Below are 18,913 nucleotides of genomic sequence, written 5' to 3' on the forward strand. Positions count from 1 at the left end.
AAAAAAATTCCTGATTTAAACATGCCACTAGAAACAGACTACTTAATAATAAAAACAGACGGTAGTTTTGAATGATGGGGAGCAGTTTTAAAAGCGAAACCAAATAAATATAGTGACAAGAACACAGAAAAAATATGTGCTTATCAAAGTGGTAAATATAAAGAAAAAGGAAATATGAGTAGTATAGATGCAGAAATATTAGCTGTAATTTACAGATTAAATAGTTTTAAATTATATATATTAAATAAACAAGAAGTAACAATTAGAACTGATTGCGAAGCCATAGTTAAGTTTCATCAGAAGATAAACACAAAGAATAGTAGTAAAAGAAGATGGTTAAATTTTATTGATACTATATCAATATATAATTTGGTTTTTGAACATATTAAAAAAAAAGATAATAATTTAGCAGATCAGTTAAATAGGCTCAAAATTACTGTCAATTAATAAAAAAGTATTTTACATGTACAACATAAGACCAATAGTTTCCAAGACTCAAGACAAAGGGAAAGGCATTCAAGCCTCACCCTCAGACAAATACTTGCAGACAGTATTAGGTAATCTTCATATCAAGCCACACCCCTTTGCAGAACAGACTAATTTGGAAAGAATAAATTTTGGAAAATATAATTTAATATTTTTTCCACCATCAAATACGTCGTTTAGAGTTCTACCAGAATGTGTCATAGACAGACCTTAGCGGTGTTTAATTGATAACTTATGGATAACATATAATAAGAAAGACACTAAATATTTCATAGCGACTCTTAATGCATTAGGACAATATTTTACAGATAAAAACCAAGATAAAATATTTAAGTATTATGTGGTTATACATGGTAAGACAAATGGTATTTTTCAGACATGGTTAGAAGTACTAGACTCTATTAAAGATATAGAAAAACCGTTTTTTAAAGGTTTTAATGATTTTACTGAAGCATTAGATTATGCAAGAGGAATACTAGGACCAAACTACTATATCTCCCCAGCACTTAGACAAAACCCAGAAAAAACCTCCCAATACAACATCCAAAAAGACAACGACAAGATAATATTTTGTGATCATTGTTCATCAATGATAGAAGCCTTTAAACGAATAAACCAGAAAAATGAAATCCTGGCACAAAAAAAAGACAAAACTTATGGAGCAGGTAAAGGTATTAGAACACAGGGTACAAGCGTTGAGATTTGAATTGACACAAACCCAGACTCAAGTTATTCCTCAGCAAGACATAGAGATGAACAGTCCAAAACAGAGTTCTCCATCTCAAGCAAAAATGAATGAGAAGGGTGTGCATTCCCCAATGAATGCAGCAAGATCTACTGTATCGGATAATGATACAGCTAGTCCGGTTCAAACGGTAACCGGTAAAGACATATCAAATCCGTTTATGGCTGTCACTTTGCCAAAAAGTGAAGATGAAGGTTCATCGAGACGAAGACTACCCAGAATATTAACACAGGGAGAAGCATTAAGAAAGAAGGGTATAATTTCAAAAAAGAAAAAAAATGAAAAAATAGAAAATATAATCAAACAGACATTAGAAAATTTCTTTCAAGAAAAAGAAGAACAAGACAAACATATGGTTAAGAATCCAAGTCTTAATCCAAGTCCAAGTCCAAATTCAAATCCAGAAAGAACTCAAAGTTCAGGAGAAGATGATAACTAGGAAGACAACCTAAATTATCAAGATGCTCAAGACCCATATGAAGATGACTTAGGAATGAGTTTTGATTCAATAGCTATACATAATTTAGACACATAAAAGCAAGGTCTCAGTTAAACAACAATTAAGAGTACCAAAGACAAAAGAAGAGCAATAATGCTGGTGTAGAAGACAGAGCAATAATGTTGGCATACCAATGTGAAAACGATAAAGTAAAGAAGACGTGATAGGAAGAAATGCTAGCTGTGCTAAAAGACAAATGTGACAAATGACACAAAGTAAAGAAGATGTGACAAGAGGTAATGCTAAGCTGTGCTAAAAGACAATATACATTTTTGAGTGGAAGAAAAAGTTACAAGCACTAAGGGAATCTCCGATCAAGCCATGTGAAGATGGGGCTCAATAAAGTACCCTACAAGGCTATACAAGATAGATTTCTGAAGAGTTTGGAATCCAGTTTTCAAATCCGTTCCAAAACTTAGCTATAAAAAGGAGAAGAAAGAAAAAGAAAGAAAAGATACAAGAAGAAAAAAAACACTTTGAAGAAAACCCATCCAACCAACCTTTTCATCACCAACCCTCCTCCAAAACACTTTGTAAAATATTTCCTTATGAATACTTTAGTAGTTCCTCCTCTAAGCTTGTAAAATAAATAAGTCCTTATGCTTATGTGTGATCGTTTTTAATTTCCAAAGCTCAATAGACTTTTTCGGGTTTCCCGAAAGGGAAATCTCTCTCCTATAAGCATGTAAGTTACTCATCTTTATCTAAATTATGTTTCTACTGGATATTACCCCCATTTATTTTAAAGTTTTATGTTATTCTGTATAGTTTTATGTTCATATGATAACAACCAGATATCACTCTTAGTATATGGTTAGCTTCCCAATTCCTTAACAACTATGATGGATTAACTTGTAAATTCCTAGGAGAAATCGGTTAAGTAAAACCCGAAAATAATTAAGAAGGATATAAGTGTTTAACCATGGCCGGGGTGAGGTTAAAGAAATAAGAGTTAAGAAAAGAGTTAAAATCTTTAAAAGATTGGGAAGAAGAGATGAACAAAGTGAATTAAAAAAAAATAGTAAAGGGGTAATCTCAGTTCATAATTTGGATAATATTGTAACTATACAAGTCTATAGAATAAGAGAGAGAGAGTACCAAGTAGGATTTTCACAACATAAGAGTTTAATCTCAAAAAATAATTTTATTGTTAATGTCCAATAATCGTAATAATTATACCCATCCAGAAAGCTTTGCTAGGAGTCTTACCCAAAGTTTAGAAGAATGTATATTAGACATAGAAATCGAATTTTATTCGATAGTAGATTTGGTCGTACATTTTATATACCTACAACACAATAGTAGTATCTGTTCAGATATATATAGAAAACAATTGCATCTGATATTGTTAATATTATCATACCATCAATCATATCATCTATACCATCTAAGAAGAAGATTTTATATTTTAACTATAGACCTTTTTATTTTATCTAACCCCATTCTTATATTGGTATCAGAGCAAGAAGATTTTCGGACCAAAAGGTTTATGAAACAACTTATTTTTACTAAATATATAAGTTATCATCACCACCTAATATATATTAGTCTTGAGAGCATTAGAAATAACATAGAATATAGAGAAACATTAGAATCACAAAAGAGTTTCTTCGAAAAATCAGAACTAGATATTTTAAATATTGAAGATTTTCAAAAATTCCTTCTTCTTGAAATAGAAAGAACTAATATTGAAATACAACAAGAAAATGATTATATCCGAACCATCAGAAATAAGATAAAACATATCTCATTAGGCTAACATATATGTTAAGACAACATCCTTTAGCTAAAGAAATAGCTTGTAACTATTGGATTTTAAGTAGAAATATATTGAGAAAAGAAGAATTAAAGAAAATACTACGAAAAACAAAGACTCTATTAATATCAACTTTAGAATTAGCTAAACAAATAGAAGAATCAAATCTAAAAATAAATAGAGAACCGAGTTATATAGTAAAACGTAGTATTAGTTCAGAAATCATATCAGCTTTAGAGTGGGAAATACAATATATAGAAGGAGAAATATATTTAGAAAATCAAAGAATAAAATTCTTTAAGAAACGAAAAATTTGGATACCATTAGGTTGAACAAAATAGATAAATATCCCCTCAATCTTTTTCTGTTTGACTAGCATCACTCTAGTTGGGAGGTATCCTTTCAGAAAAATTTTATTTTGTGTCTCATACAATTATTAGTTGTATGAAGTGTAACATTCTGAGAGATTGTTCAACCAAGGCTACTCCTACACTTGCAATGATGACATCTTTCTCCCTGGCTACATCTACTTCCCGATGGACGACGTCAACCTCTCCACTAAGCTCAGCCGCAACATCCCCTCTCCATCCCCTGCGTCGCTTCTCCTATGGACACTGTCACCGAGACCTCCATGGCCGTTGCCATGGCGGCGCTCGGCGGAATAGGTATCGTTCACTACAACAACATATCTCTCAACAAGCATCCATCATCCGTGCTGCCAAATCTCATAAAATCCCTTTCTCCGCCGACTTAATCTTCGCTTCTCCCTCGGATTCATCCATTCCGCCGATGAATTCGCTAACTCCCCTTCGTCACCGAGTCAGGGAACAAACAATCCCAACTGTTAGGACACGTGTCGAAGTCTGATTGGAAGAACTTGAGCAATAAGGAATCTAGGATTTCTGCTTTTATGAACACTTCTCCCGTTACTCTGCCTTCGAGTTATAATTTCAATGACGTGTCAGGCTACATGGCATCTAAAAAGCTGGACTTTGTTGCATTAGTAAACGAGGAGGAGGGAAACGGGGAAGTAGTCAATTTAGTCACGAGTGCTGACATGGAGAAAATAAAGGGTCTTCCGAAATTGGGTTTGCCATCTTTAGGGGAAGACAGGAAGTTTTTACTGGGGGCAGCGGTGGAGACGAGGGAATCAGATAAAGAGAGGCTGGAGCATTTATTGAAAGAAGGGATTAATGCTGTGGTGATTGATAGCTCGCAAGGGAATTCGCTGTACCAGATTAATATGATCAAGCATGTGAAACATACTTACCCTCACTTGGATGTGATTGGTGGAAATGTAATCACTAATTACCAAGCTGAGAACTTAACTAAGCAGGGTGTTGATGGATTGAGGGTTGGTATGGGATCTGGGTCCATCTGTACCACTCAAGAGGTTTGCGCTGTGGGTCGCGGTCAGGTGAACTATCTATCTCTTCATTAACTTGTTATTGTTGGGAGCATCTGGCGTTTTGTTCTGATGATTGTGCTCCCGTCATTCCAATTTAAAATTTGTTGCATTGTTTGCTATGTTTGGTTATGTGATGGAAGTGCAGCTTTCTAAGTAAAACATCTGCTGAATTATTTTTGAAGCGCCAGTTTTTAGTCAAAAAATATGGTGCACTGAAGTGAGAGCACTGCAGTTTTTTCGGTCAAAAACTCTGGTGCAGCGAGCAGTTTTTTTTTTTTTTTGGGCAAATTTGAAGAATACAGTTTTAGCATTGAGTGCAGGTTTTTAGTGCAAATTTGAAGAGAATAGCAGTGAATGTTTCCTCGTGCAGGGAAAAGTTCTGATCTTTGAGCAGGGAAAAGGGAAAAGCAACGACAACAACAACTACCCAGTATAATTCCACAAGTGGGGTCTGGGGAGGATAGTGTGTACGCAGATAGACCTTCGGCTCAAGAAGAAGAAAAGACGAAAAGAGACACTCTATCAGTGCCATCAATAAAACTATGGAAATAATAACTAACATCACAAGAACCAGTGAATAAATGGAAGAAAAGGGAAAATCATTAAACGTAAAACCTCTTTTGGGAAATCTGTTAGATTTAGGTTTTCTACCAAATGTGTCATCTTCTTACATACATTAAGGACTATGTCTGTCAAGCGTGATATATTAAGGACCAAAATAAAGCAATCCCGGATATCATTAAGGACCATTTTGATAGGTTTCTCGGTAAAAGTAAATGAAACTTATGTTCTCTGTCAATTTTGTTTAGGCAACTGCTGTTTACATGGTGTCATCAATTGCTGAGCAGCATGGTATCCCGGTCATCGCTGATGGTGGGATTTCAAATCCTGGCCATATCGTGAAGGCATTATCCCTGGGAGCATCAACTGTCATGATGGGAAGCTTCTTGGCTGGTAGTAATGAAGCTCCTGGCACATATGAATATAAGGTACAACGGTATTCTCAATGCTTTTATGCTGTGTATGCAAAAGTTCCTTCCAAATCTACGGTTTCTTTAGCTGTATCTGGACTCTGGAGTCTTATTTTTACATGGTATTTCCTGGAAACTTTCCTATCTGTTTTCAGTTTATATCCCTCATGCAAGTTGACTTGGTCCATGGAAAGTTGCTCTTTGGATATAGAACTTTTTAATTTTTAGGCGGCAATTTAACTGTGTCCTTCAAAGTTGGCATGAAATGTCAGTTGGTCAGTAGCAAAGTTTCAGTGTCTAATAAACATTTCGTGCTAACTCTTAGGGCTATCTGTATACTGGCCGTATTTTAAATATACATAGTATATTTGATTATTTGGCACATAGTATATCTGCTTTCTGTGACAAGACTGCTTTCTGTGACAAGAGTTATGTTATCTTCAAAGCTGCTTGATTGCAAATATTTGTACTCTTGGGACTAAAAGAACCTTGGTGATTCTATTCATATTTGCAAGTGTAGCCAACTCAAATATACCCTTGTGCTATTGTTAACATTGGTCAATTTTTGGGCAAGGATAGAATGGTCTGCGTGTGAAAAAATATCGAGGTATGGGATCCCTGGAAGCAATGACAAAAGGGAGTGATGCAAGATACTTGGGTGATACTGCTAAACTAAAGATTGCTCAGGGAGTTGTTGGTTCAGTTGCTGATAAAGGTTCTATTCTGAAGTTCATTCCCTATACAATGCAAGCTGTAAAGCAAGGATTCCAGGATCTAGGTGCTTCCTCCTTGCAATCTGCTCATCATCTTTTAAGATCAGGCAAATTGAGGCTAGAGGTTTGTCTCTTGTTATTTGTTGTATCTTCTTACTCAACGGTTGTTATATTGTAGCATGTTTGTGTTTTTTTTCCTGGGTATTTGAGAAAAACGAAATGAAACAGGAGAACCGTCTTACCTCATAGTTCATGGGGACCTAACTTTTTTTGATTGTTAGTTCGTGTGGATCTGACTTTAACTCTCTTTTCTGGTTCTCCAGGTCCGAACAGGAGCCGCACAAGTTGAAGGAGGGGTTCATGGTCTCGTTGGTCATGAGAAGAGATACTTCTGATTTAACTTTATTGGAGAGTAACGTAAGCAGTTACGCTTGATCCAGAAGTTTCTTGTATTTACACTTTACAAAACCTTTAGCTGTGGTTGGCAGTCTAGTCAAATTTCGGGAATGTATGCTCCAAGTTTCTCTCTCTATTTATCAGCAACTATTGCCTTATATGTCGAAAAGTGTGCTGCAAAATCAATTTCTTGCCAATACAATTTTCAAAATGGCAAATCAGATTTACATGAAACTTCTAACTGTCAATATAATATAACTCCATAAGATGGATTTGGAAAAGTTTCTTCCTTTTCATAATTAGTTTTAATAGTAAAATTTTTATTGACCGGAGTACGAGAAATAATAGTCACAGGATGATGTGGGTGGCATATAGTGAATCCCCAATTAACTTGTATTCCTAGTGAATCCCTTGTAGTTTAGGCTTCTCTAGTATTCTTAGTGGAAGGGCTGACGTTGATGATTTAATTTTCTATAGAAACCGGCAAGTCATACAAAAGGGGTACACGGCTGGTGATTTTATCCGGATGAGCAGCCATTTCTATAGTGGTCAAAGCCAAATTCTTCAATGTTAGTTTTAAATTTCAAGGCTTTTCAGGTTCAAATCCTAGCGGAGGCAAAAAATACTAGGTGATTTCTTCCCATCTATCCAAGCCTTGGTGCATAGAGTTACCTAGTACCTGTTGTTGGTGGGAGGTGGCAGGTATCCCGTGGAATTAGTGGACACCACGGTTATCCAAAAAAAAAAATATATATATTTCTAGGCTTTGCAGTGAAAATGATAGGTAGCCTAAATCTTTTGCATTTTACTTTCTATAAAGTTTTCTCTGATATCAAGTATTCTATGTTCTGATATCTGCAATTCTGTTTTTGTTCTATAGTTTGAATAAAAAACTCATGATGCTTCTACAGTAAGAAATGGGAACCCGCATGGCATTTAGTGTTCCTTGTTCTTGAAATTCCTAGTAAGTTACACACTCCAAAGTATCAGTCACTTGAGTTTCACTTAGACAACCTCTTCATAAGAATAAGAATGATTTTCGATTAATTAGGAACAACATTGTCATTTTGTCTAATAATCATTGCAGTCTCGACTCTTGAGTGTGTGTATAATAGTCATTCAAAGGTCAAAAGTCATGATCCAATACCATTCATGTGCTTCAGAGTAATAAATTTACGCAAATAAAATATGAATAACAAACAAATCATTAGTTTGTTTGCATAAACAGGAGTACAAAGATTGATCATCGTCATAGCAGTAATGTAAAACAAATGATGAATTCAGAAAACATGATTTACTGCAGAAAATAAGAAAAGATAACTGGTTGTTTTTTAATACTATCATTACTAGCTGCCTTTTGGATGGACTGCAAAGTAGGTTTGGATACCTGATAAACCTGTACCAGTAACTTCCAAACCTATGACAAAAATTGCGGCAATAAATGCAAAAATAGTCCATGGGTTATTAAAATGAGTGTTCTTCCACTCAGCAATCCATATTTTTCCTTTGTTATTGTAATGATTCTCAATTTTGTCTTTCACACCAACAAAGGCATGTGGATTAGGCACCAAATCTGTTGCTATTTCATTGAAGAGATCTGCTACTTCTTGGTCACTTCCAAGAAAGTTAAGTAGTATACCTTTTGATCTCAGCTCCTTCACATCTTCAGCATGATCAATTAGTGAATCCATGAAGCAAAGATAAGATGTAATACCAAAGTCATCTGGTGTGTCAGGGCATGCCTCATATGCAACCAAGTTTAATAGCTCCGACTTGGTTGAATCATCTATGGTTATAGGTGGAAGTGTTAAAAGAGCTGAGCAATGAAATGAATTGAACTCAATGTCTGAAAGACGACGACTCTTTCCACGCCTGAAATATATTCCTGCTTTCTTGAGCTCCATGGCTGAGCGATATGAGCACCACTCACCCCTTAGATAGCATCCGCCTTCTGAGAAAACATTTGGGTCTATGAGTTGCGTTCTTAATATCTCGAGCAGATGAGCAGGATTTTCTTCTTTGATCAGGTAAGCCCCTTCTCCTTCATGCTTGCCAAAGAAATCTAGAAAGAAATCCTTGATACTTTGAATTAATCCATGATTTCGAGGGGGCTTTGCATGTGCACTCGAGATGAATGTTTTAATCATCCTCATTCCTTCATCTTTCTTGAACCTACAGCTCATTAACACATGCAGGACTTCAAAAGGTAACTGATTTTCAAGTAAAAAAAGATCACGGCGAATGAAAACTATATCATGGCTCTTCATTTGCAGCTGCTTATAATTGCCGGTGACAAGGCAGAGAATATATTGGAGGATGAAACAGCCATCCAGGAACATCATCTGTGCAAACTCCTCATTGCTGTAATCTTTGATTAAGTCTAGAGCATAACACTCCCTGACATTAGGGACAATGTTCTTCACCTTTTTGTAAAGCTCATCAATGGACACTGAATTCGTTAAAAGCCGTGATAAGACCCCAGCAGATTTTGGTTCGGTGCTTTCTTGATCAGCAAACTCAATTGCCATCATCTCCTTGTACTTCTCCATAGGTTGAAGCTTGGATTTTCCATGGTGAAATGGACCGAGAGCAACCACAAGGGGCTCATAGCACCTTACATTTGATTCAATCTCGCGATGCATTTTGGTGACCATGTATATCTTTGGCTTCTGTGATGAGCCAATGGTTGGGTACCCTCTGCTCTTCTCTAAGGACTTTAGCCATTGACTCTCATTTTCACTTATTTCATGAGAATCTGAGTTTGACTCTTGAATTGTAATGTTCCATTCATCTTGATGATTGCCAATGCACCTACCTTCTTCTCTAGTAATCACTGTTTCTTTAGTAGATTGTTTATCCATTTTTGCTGATTTCTAATCAAATTAAGAACCTCAATGTTGATAATTGTAATTTGTATACATTTGTTTATTCTACTTATAAGACTAACTAGTGAAAGAATAAAAGTTTTCTTTTACTTTAGGCAAGGTGATTTCTCTTCTTTTACTTTTGGGAAGGTGAATAATGTTCGGTTTCCTATGGTGGATTGAACCAATGGAAACAAGGAGGGTCTGATAGCACTTTTGGATTGCCTTCAATCTGAAGATTGTGCTTCACTAATGGTTGCAAAATGGTTAAAAGAAAACAATTAATCACCCATATTATCGACTATAAAATGGGTTGAATAATGAACTTTTTAAAAACGGGTCAAATATGGATAAGAATCATATTATCCATTTAGAAAATGGATAATCAATGGGTAACCAATGGATAACTAATGAATCTAACTTTTACATTTATAAAGCCTCAAATAGGGGGTTCCTCAAGTTAGGGAGATTAAGAATTCTCCCAAAAGTGATCATATGCAAGAAGTCATGGATAATATGGTTACTCATATTATCCGCCGGTTAACCCATTTTTTATCCGTATTAAATATGGGTCGGGTCGGGTAATTTATCTGTTTTTTCATTACCCGTTTTCGATCTGAACCATATCCGACCCTGACCCGCCAGTTTGCCACTCATATGCTTCACCCACTATAGCTTAGGCTTACAGTAGTGGCCAAAGCCAAATTCTTCGATGTTAGTTCTAATTTTGGAGGCTTTTCTGATACTTATGAGCATAAATGATAGGTATCCTGTAGGATCTTTACTTCCTATAAAGTTCTCTCTAATATCAAGTCTTGTATATTCCGATGTCTCCAATTAAAGTGAAAGCTGGATTAGTCTTTCCGATACCGTATGGTTATTATACCAAGAAAGAAAAAAAAAAAGTAAGAGTCGGTGATTTGGATGATTAAAGAAAGGAACCTATTGCCCTCATTCCTGACTAATGTTTTTTATGAAGCAGGAAAAGAATTAACTGCTCTTTCTCTTTGTCTAATCCGATCCTACTCAGAGAGGTGTATCTGGTTAGAAATATGAATGTGCAAATACCTGACTCGACAAGATAACAAAAAAACCTGGGCTAAAGTAAAAGAAAATCTTAAAATAATAGTCCAATGTTTCAGCTTAAACCAATATAAATATGTTCAAGAAAAAAAAATCATTTAATCAAGATTGGGGTCCTTAATTCACCAAAAAGTGTTAAAAGAAACAATGATTACTAGAGAAGAAGTTAGGAAAGGATCATTGGCAATGAAAAACTTGCTAATATTCCAGATGAATGGAGCATCAAGTTTCAAACTCAAATTAAATTCACATGAAATCAGTGAAAAAGAGAGACAGTTACTATGTTCATTGGAGAAGAGCAGAGGCAATGAGACAATTAACTATAGCGAGTTGTTTTAATAAAACAATATAATTGGAATTACTTCTTGAAACCTTCCTACAGATTGGGAAATCTTCCTACATCTGCTCTCTTTCTTCTTCTGAAATGCATGAAAAATACTAAAGACTAATGTTTTCAATGAATGTTGAATGTTTTATCGTAATGTACGGTTTTAGCAAATGTCGTTTCAAATGTTCGATTAATATTAGTAACAACGACATCATAATGCCGCAACATGCAGAAATGATACTTACTTATAGAAATGCATGTCGTATTTATATTTTACTAGTTTCTCGGCACACGCTATCCCATCTCAATAAATGTATACTTTTTTAAAAAAAAATACATAAATATAATATTGAAGTCGAGTTATAGAGTAAAAGTTAATATAAAAGTATAACTACAAGAAAATGATGATTATTCATTCTTATTTAGCCAACTCAATAATACTGAATAAGTCCTTAATCATTTAAACCAATATATTCAACTTAAAATTTATTCAAGCTATATATTTTTATTACTTCAATTTCACATGTTATTGTGCTTCCTTTTTAGCTTTAGCGTGAACATCCTAGAAGATTTATGTATTTTTTTAAAATTTTCTTGGAAAGTTATTTCCATTTAAATACTAAACTAGCCAGGTAACTAACAGAAGAAGTCTTTTTTTTTTTCTCGCGAGCAAAATACAAAAAATGTCAATTATCCTATTTCTTTAATCCATAAGAAATACTATAAGAATAGTTTCCAACAAATAAGAAAAGAATAAAACAATATCGCAAAAATGGAATCAACCCACTACTTTTAATTAATGATCTATTGTTTCTTTATTTTGGGGAAAACTTTCTTTCTCTGTCCAAGCACATAAACATGCACACGGATGTTTTGTTTTTGTGAGGCAAGAGTCTATGTGATGAAATTTCACGTTTCGAGGCCTTAAACTCTCTCTTAGCATTACCTCGATTTGCGTGCGCAGTCCGGGCGCATAGCCGGAAAGCCTAAATGTGAAAATCTATAAAAAATAATAAATTTTGACTATAAAATGAATTAATTTGACTTCGGTCAACGTTTTGGGTAAATGGACCAGACCCATGATTTGATGGTCCCGGAGGATCCGTAGGAAAATATGGGACTTGGGCGTATGCCCGGAATCGAATTCCGAGGTCCCAAGCCGGAGAAATGAATTTTTAAAGAAAATTATTTTCTCAAAATGGTTTAAAGGTTTTGGAAATGAATTTTGATTAGAACGTGTTGGTATTGGGCTCATATCTTGGTTCCGTCGCCCGATACATGTCTTATATATGATTTAAGATAACTCTGTGAAGTTAGGTAAGAAACGGAATCCGTTTGACGTGATTCGGACCTTAAATGCAAATTTGATGTTTAAAGGAGTTTTGAGAAATTTCATTGATCTTGAGATCTAATTCGATGTTCATGATGTTATTTTGGTGATTTGAGTACACGAATAAGTCCGTAGGATATTTTTGAGGTTGTGTGTATAATTGGTTTGGAGCCCCGAGGGCTCGGGTGAATTTTGGATAGGCCACGGGGTGGATTGTTAGACTCAGAAAGTTGCAGAAACTTTGTTGGTATGATCAGGCCTGCAGGCTTCGCATTTGCGACGCCAGGCTCGCAAATGCGAAGGCTGGATCGCAAATGCGAAACCAGCCCAGGCCTGTCTTGCTCGCAAATGCGAGGCTTTGATTGCAAATGCGATTAGTCCTGTTTCAGCCTTGAGCCGCAAATGCGACTCTCCTCTCGCAAATTCCAACTCGCAAATGCGAGGGTCCCTTTCGCAAATGCGAAAGTCCAGCTTTCCTGAAGGGTTCGCAAATGCGAACCCTGTTTCGCATTTCCCAACTTAGCAGAGGTCAGGGTTCGCAATTGCGAACCCCTGTTCGCATTTTCCATACCTACAACCTGCAACTTTATACTTAGACGATTTTAAACCCATTTTTCACATCTTTTCAAAACGCAAACTCCTTTGGGCGATATTTCAAGAACAACTCTTCTTCCAAATCGATTGTAAGTTAATTTTAACTCATTTCCTTCAATTATTAATATCTTTTAACATGATTTCAACTTAAAATCAATGGTTTTCATAGGAGAAACTTGGTGTTTTGAGTAGAACCTAGGTTTTTCAAAAATTGGGGATTTGGATCTCGATTTGAAAACAAATTATATATTTGGGTTCGTGGGGGAATGGGTAATCGGGTTTGGTTCGAACCTCGGGTTTTGACCATGTGGGCCCGGGGGCGATATTTGACTTTTTGGGCAAAACTTTGGAAAACTCATTTTTATGCATTCAAATTGATTCATTTGGCGTTTATTGATGTAATTAAGTAACTTGTGACTAGATACGAGCGAATTGGTGGTGGAATCAAGGGATAAAGCTATAATTGAATCATGAATTGTGTTCGTGGCATCGAGGTAAATGTTTGGTCTAACCTTAGCTTGAGGGATAAGGAGTTGAGTCCTATTTGCTATGTGGTAATTGTTGAGTACGACGTATAGGCATGGTGACGAGTATCTACAAGTTGGTATCTAGCATGCCCGTGAGTCTTTATATTGTGATTACCATGACTTCGTTGTATCTTTCTTTCCTTAGTGGTGATTTCTATTTGTGGTATAAAGTTTGTGGAAGGAATTGTGATTTATGACCCTTGAGGAGCGTTGGCTCAAGTTGTATAACGAATTGTGAAAGTATAAGTGATAATTGAACCTCCAGAGCATTAGCTTGAGTTGTGAAGTGAATAGTGAAGCAGAAGTGAGAAAGAGAAGAGATCATTATGTTGTCACCCTTGCCGGGCTATTGTTGATTTATTTGATATCTCCATTGTGGGGATGTTGATGTTATTGATGTTGTTCCCTTGTCGAGATTAAATTGTTGAATTGTTGTTCCCTTGCCAGAATTTTTATTGCAATTTCATTTGTTCCCTTGACCTATTGTTTGTGATTGTTGTTTGGGTGAGGAAAAGAGTTAAAGCACGAAGGGTGATGCGGTGCATTGTTTGTTTTGTGAGGAAAAAGTGTAAAGCACGAAGGGTGATGTCGTGTATGATTGTGAGGAAAGAGTGTAAAGCACGAAGGGTGATGTCGTGTATGATTGTGAGGAAAGAGTGTAAAGCACGAAGGGTGATGTCGTGCCGCACGATGTACCATTCCGTGCCGATTATATTGATTATATGGTGAGGAAAGAGAGTAAAAGCACGAAAGGTGATGCCGTGCACATTTTTATTGTATGATTGTTTTGGTGAGGACGAGAGTAAAAGCATGAAAGGTGATGTCGTGCATTTGTTAATTTCTGATTCTTTGTTAATATCCGAGTTATATTGTTCCTTTCATTACTTGATGTCTTTCTATTTGGAATTGTTATCTCCCCCACAGCATGCTCCCCTCCCATATTGACTTGCTATTTCTGTATTTCTTTCCGTTGTATATGTATTTGAACTGCACAGATTTATTTGATAGTCTGGTCCTAGCCTCGTCACTACTTCGCCGAGGTTAGGATAGACACTTACCAGCACATGGGGTCGGTTGTGCTGATACTACACTCTGCACTATGTGCAGATCCCGAAGTAGCATTTGGACCGTAGTGTGGAAGCTACCTTCAGTCCACCCGGAGATCCAAGGTAGACCTGCAGGCGTCCGCAGGCCCTGGCGTCCCCCTCTATCCCTATTTCCTGTTTCATCTTCCTTCTATTCAGAAACAGTGTACTGTTATTTCTTCAGACTTTGTATGTAGCAATCTTAGATAGTCTGTGACACTGTGACACCAGGTTTTGGGTGGTTAAGACTTAAGTATTTTTAATAGATACAATTTTCATATATTTTATTGTTGTCTTCCGCTTAAATTTAAATTTCCGTTGTTATCATGTTATCGCCGTATATTTGTTATAAAGAAATAATCGGTTAATGAAGTAATTAGATCAAAGGTTTGGCTTACCTAGCTCACATTAGTAGGCGCCATCACGACTCCTGAGGATGGAAAATCCGGGTCGTGACAGTCTATGATTGTTATCGAACCACTTTTAGTTGATGGATTTTGAAAGGACTATATTATTACTATCCTGGGACAAGGGGGGTTGCTCTGATGGTAAGCAACCTCCACTTCCAACCAAGAGGTTGTGAGTTCGAATCACCCCAAGAGCAAGGTGGGTTTTTCTTGGAGAGAAGGATATCGAGGGTCTATTTGGAAACAACCTCTCTACCCCAGGGTAAGGGTAAGGTCTGCGTACACACTACCCTCCCCAGACCCCACTAATGAGATTATACTGGGTTATTGTTATTGTTGTTGTTGTTGTTGTTGTTGTTGTTGTTGTTGTTGTTGTATATTATTACTAACCTCGAAGAAGTAAAAATATAAAACAATAAAAAAAATCATAGTTAGAATTTATTCTTTCAACCAATTCCTACAAATACAGTGTTTTAGTTTTATTTGTGTCTATAATCAGTTATCGGTTAAATTGTACAAACTTTTTAAAAGAAAATCCTCTATTATTTGAAAAATATATTTTAATTGTTTATATTTTGTAAAAAAAAAAGAGAAATATATTACAAATATACTTTATTTGTTTATTTCTAAATATATTTTATTTGGAGGATCTTATTATGTTTTTTCTTCCTCCATATATTAGATATTTTTTACTATTTTGCCTTTCAGTTAAAATGGTAAGTGATTTAATATTACTTAGAAATGTGCACTAATTTACAATATAATAGCTTGCTAATCATTAAATTACATAGATTTCTTATTTTGTTGTATTTTTTTAAATTAGGGATCACTCATGTGATCTATTCCTAGATTTCAGTCCATCTATAGACACCTCTAACTCCCTCAAAATAACTTAAGTTTATTTTTGATGAAATGTTGTTAAGATCTAATTTGGATGTGAGCTTGAAGCTCGAACTTGGGCTCCAATGGAGTCGTTCTAGAAGGTTCTGAGGGAGAGAGAGTTCATCAGAAATGAAAGTAGGAAAATGTGGAAATGGAAAGCTTAGTCTTTCGTTGTGAATATATACACATGTATAACAGCTAATGCTGAGCTGGCCACTAACTACTCAACTAACATACAACTAATCACATAACAGTATACATATAAACAACAAACATAATTATACAACTCTCAACACCCCCCTCAAGTTGGAGGTGTCATGTACACTGCCAACTTGCTCAATATAGCTAAATGTTTCACTCTTGTTAGAACCTTGGTAAGGACATCAACCAATTGATTGTTTGTTGCTACATGTTGAAGTGAGATCAATCCCTCCTATAACTTGCTTCTAACAAAGTGACACCCCATTTTAATATGTTTTGGTCGTTCATGAAACACAGGATTTTGTGCTATATGTAGAGCTAATTGGCTGTCATAAAAGACTTCTACTGGTTTGTTAAAGGGCACATTAAGTTCTTCAAATAAACTGCATAGCCACACCAGCTCCCCTACTACTATTCTGAGTGTCCTGTACTCTACCTCTGGTGATGAAAATGAAATTGTCTCTTGCTTCTTAGATTTCCAGCATAGGGCTATTCCCTAGTAGAACTAAGTACCCACTCACTAATTTCCTTGAATTTGGGCAAGCAGCCCTATCAGAGTCGCAATAAGCTCTAACCTTAAATGTTGGATCATGTGAAATGAATATTCCCATTGAGGGATCACCCTTCAAATATATAAGCAGGTGAAATGCTGCTTTTAGGTGGAGTTCTCTTGGATCTTGCTTGAATTGGCTGAAGTGTTGTACACTGTAGGCTATGTCTATTCTTGTGTTGGTGAGAAAGTTTAATTTCCCAACCAGTTTTCTGTAGTAAGTAGGATCAGGTAATGCAATCCCCTCTTTGGCTCTTAACTTCACTGATGGATCAAATGGTGAAGCAAGACTGCTATAGTCCATGCAGTTATATTCTTTCAGTAAATCAAGTCCAAATTTCTTTTGTGTGATTACAATTCCATTAGCTTTATACAATACTTCCAGCCCCGAAAGTAGTGGAGTTTGCCCAAGTATTTGATCTTGAAGCTTTCATGTAGGAATGCCTTCAGTTCTTCTATTTCTTCCTTGTTAGTGCCTGTCAGTACTACATCATCAACATATACTGCCACATATATTGTTGACTCAGTTGTTTTCTTGTAGAAAAGTGAATAGTCATACATAGAGTGAGTATATCCCTTGCAACACAGTGTTTCACTCAATTTTGCATACCACTATCTACTTGCATGTTTGAGACCATACAAGGATTTCTTAAGTTTGCATACTAAGTGTCTGTCCTCTACCACCAATTCTTGTGGTACTTATATGTATACCTCTTCATGGAGTTCCCCATGAAGAAAGACATTATTCACATCTAACTAAAAAATATCCCAGCCTTTCTTCACTACTGCAGCTATAAGAGCTCTTACTGTTGTAATTTTCACCACAGGACTAAATATTTCTGTATAGTCAATTCCAGCTTGCTGGGTATGCCCTTTGACCACCAATCTAGCCTTGAACCTTTCTACACTACCATATGCCTATGCTTCACTTTGTACACCCACTTGCACCCTATGGCTTGTTTCCCCACTGGTAATGGTACTAGCTCCCAAGTATTATTGGCATGCAATGCCTCAAACTCTTGTGTCATTGTTGCTTGTCAAACAGGATACATAACTGCTTCCTCATATGAATTAGGTTCCTTGTCACTGCAAGTGCTTCTCACAAGACAGGGTTGTTTGTTCTGATTTGGATACTCAGTAGGTGTGTGACTGTGGGTGGAGATAAGGCATTGATAGAAAAGGATGCAGTGGTGGTATTGATGTTTGGTTTGAGTTGAGGTAATTTGTAAATATAATCTTTCAGGTATGTAGGAACTTTGTGTATTCTATGAAATTGCCTTGGTATTAAGACATGTTCAGGTGTGTTTATAGATCTTATTGGTGAGTCATTTGGTGAATATTCTGGAGTATGTGAATCTTCTAGAGTATGTGAACCTATATCATTAAGAGAAGAGGATGAAGGAACATTAGACAAATCTAGATGTGTGACATTTGAAATATTTTGATCATTTGACTCACTGGTTTCCCTTTGCTCATTATCATTAGACACGTAATCAATGAAAGGAATAGATTGGACAATACGAAGGAATGAAGTAGTATCCTTAGACATGCAAAAAGGAAAGATATTTTCATTAAAAAAGACATCTCTAGATACATGTGTTTTCTTGGTGGCCAGACTGAGCACTTTGTACCCCTTTACTCCAAAGGGATATCCAATAAAAACATGTGGTGTGGTTCTAGGTTCAAACTTATCTCTGTAGATTTTGGGTACTGTAGGGTAACATAGGCACCCAAAACTCCTCATGTGAGAGTAAGTAGGATTTCTGTTATACAGTAGTTCATATGGTGAATTGCCTTTGAAATGAGAAGAAGGCAGTCTGTTTACTATATAGGTTGCACATAGGATACATTAACCCCAATATCTCAAGGGTAATTTTGATTTGAATAAAAGGGATCTAGCTGTCTCTAACAAATGCCTATGCTTTCTTTTCACTATGCCATTTTGTTATGGTGTATAAGGACATGTCTTTTGGTGGATAATTCCTTTGTAGAGGAAAAATTGATTGGCTTCTGTATTGTTAAATTTCAAGCCATTATTTGACCTTATAGATTGGATAGTGGTACTGAATTGGTTTTCAACCATTGACA

The 18,913-nt window shown here is 35.9% G+C and overlaps 1 protein-coding gene and 1 pseudogene across 1 annotated transcript; one reads left to right on the top strand and one right to left on the bottom strand.

Moving 5' to 3' along the window:
• Positions 1–3,941: 3,941 nt before the first annotated feature.
• On the top strand, positions 3,942–7,132 carry LOC104244741 (inosine-5'-monophosphate dehydrogenase 2-like; annotated as a pseudogene).
• A 1,188-nt stretch (positions 7,133–8,320) lies between these two features.
• On the bottom strand, positions 8,321–9,835 carry LOC104244740 (UPF0481 protein At3g47200-like). The gene has a single exon (XM_009800215.2). It carries the CDS (start codon positions 9,833–9,835, stop codon positions 8,321–8,323), a length of 1,515 nt encoding a protein of 504 aa, XP_009798517.2.
• Between the last annotated feature and the right edge of the window lie 9,078 nt (positions 9,836–18,913).

Source organism: Nicotiana sylvestris, chromosome 12 (genome assembly GCF_000393655.2).
Source record: "Nicotiana sylvestris chromosome 12, ASM39365v2, whole genome shotgun sequence".
Lineage (NCBI taxonomy): Eukaryota > Viridiplantae > Streptophyta > Magnoliopsida > Solanales > Solanaceae > Nicotiana > Nicotiana sylvestris.

Excerpts from the sequence above, each read along its gene's own strand:
- LOC104244740 (XM_009800215.2), bottom strand. The coding sequence starts at position 9,835 with ATGGATAAACAATCTACTAAAGAAACAGTGATTACTAGAGAAGAAGGT.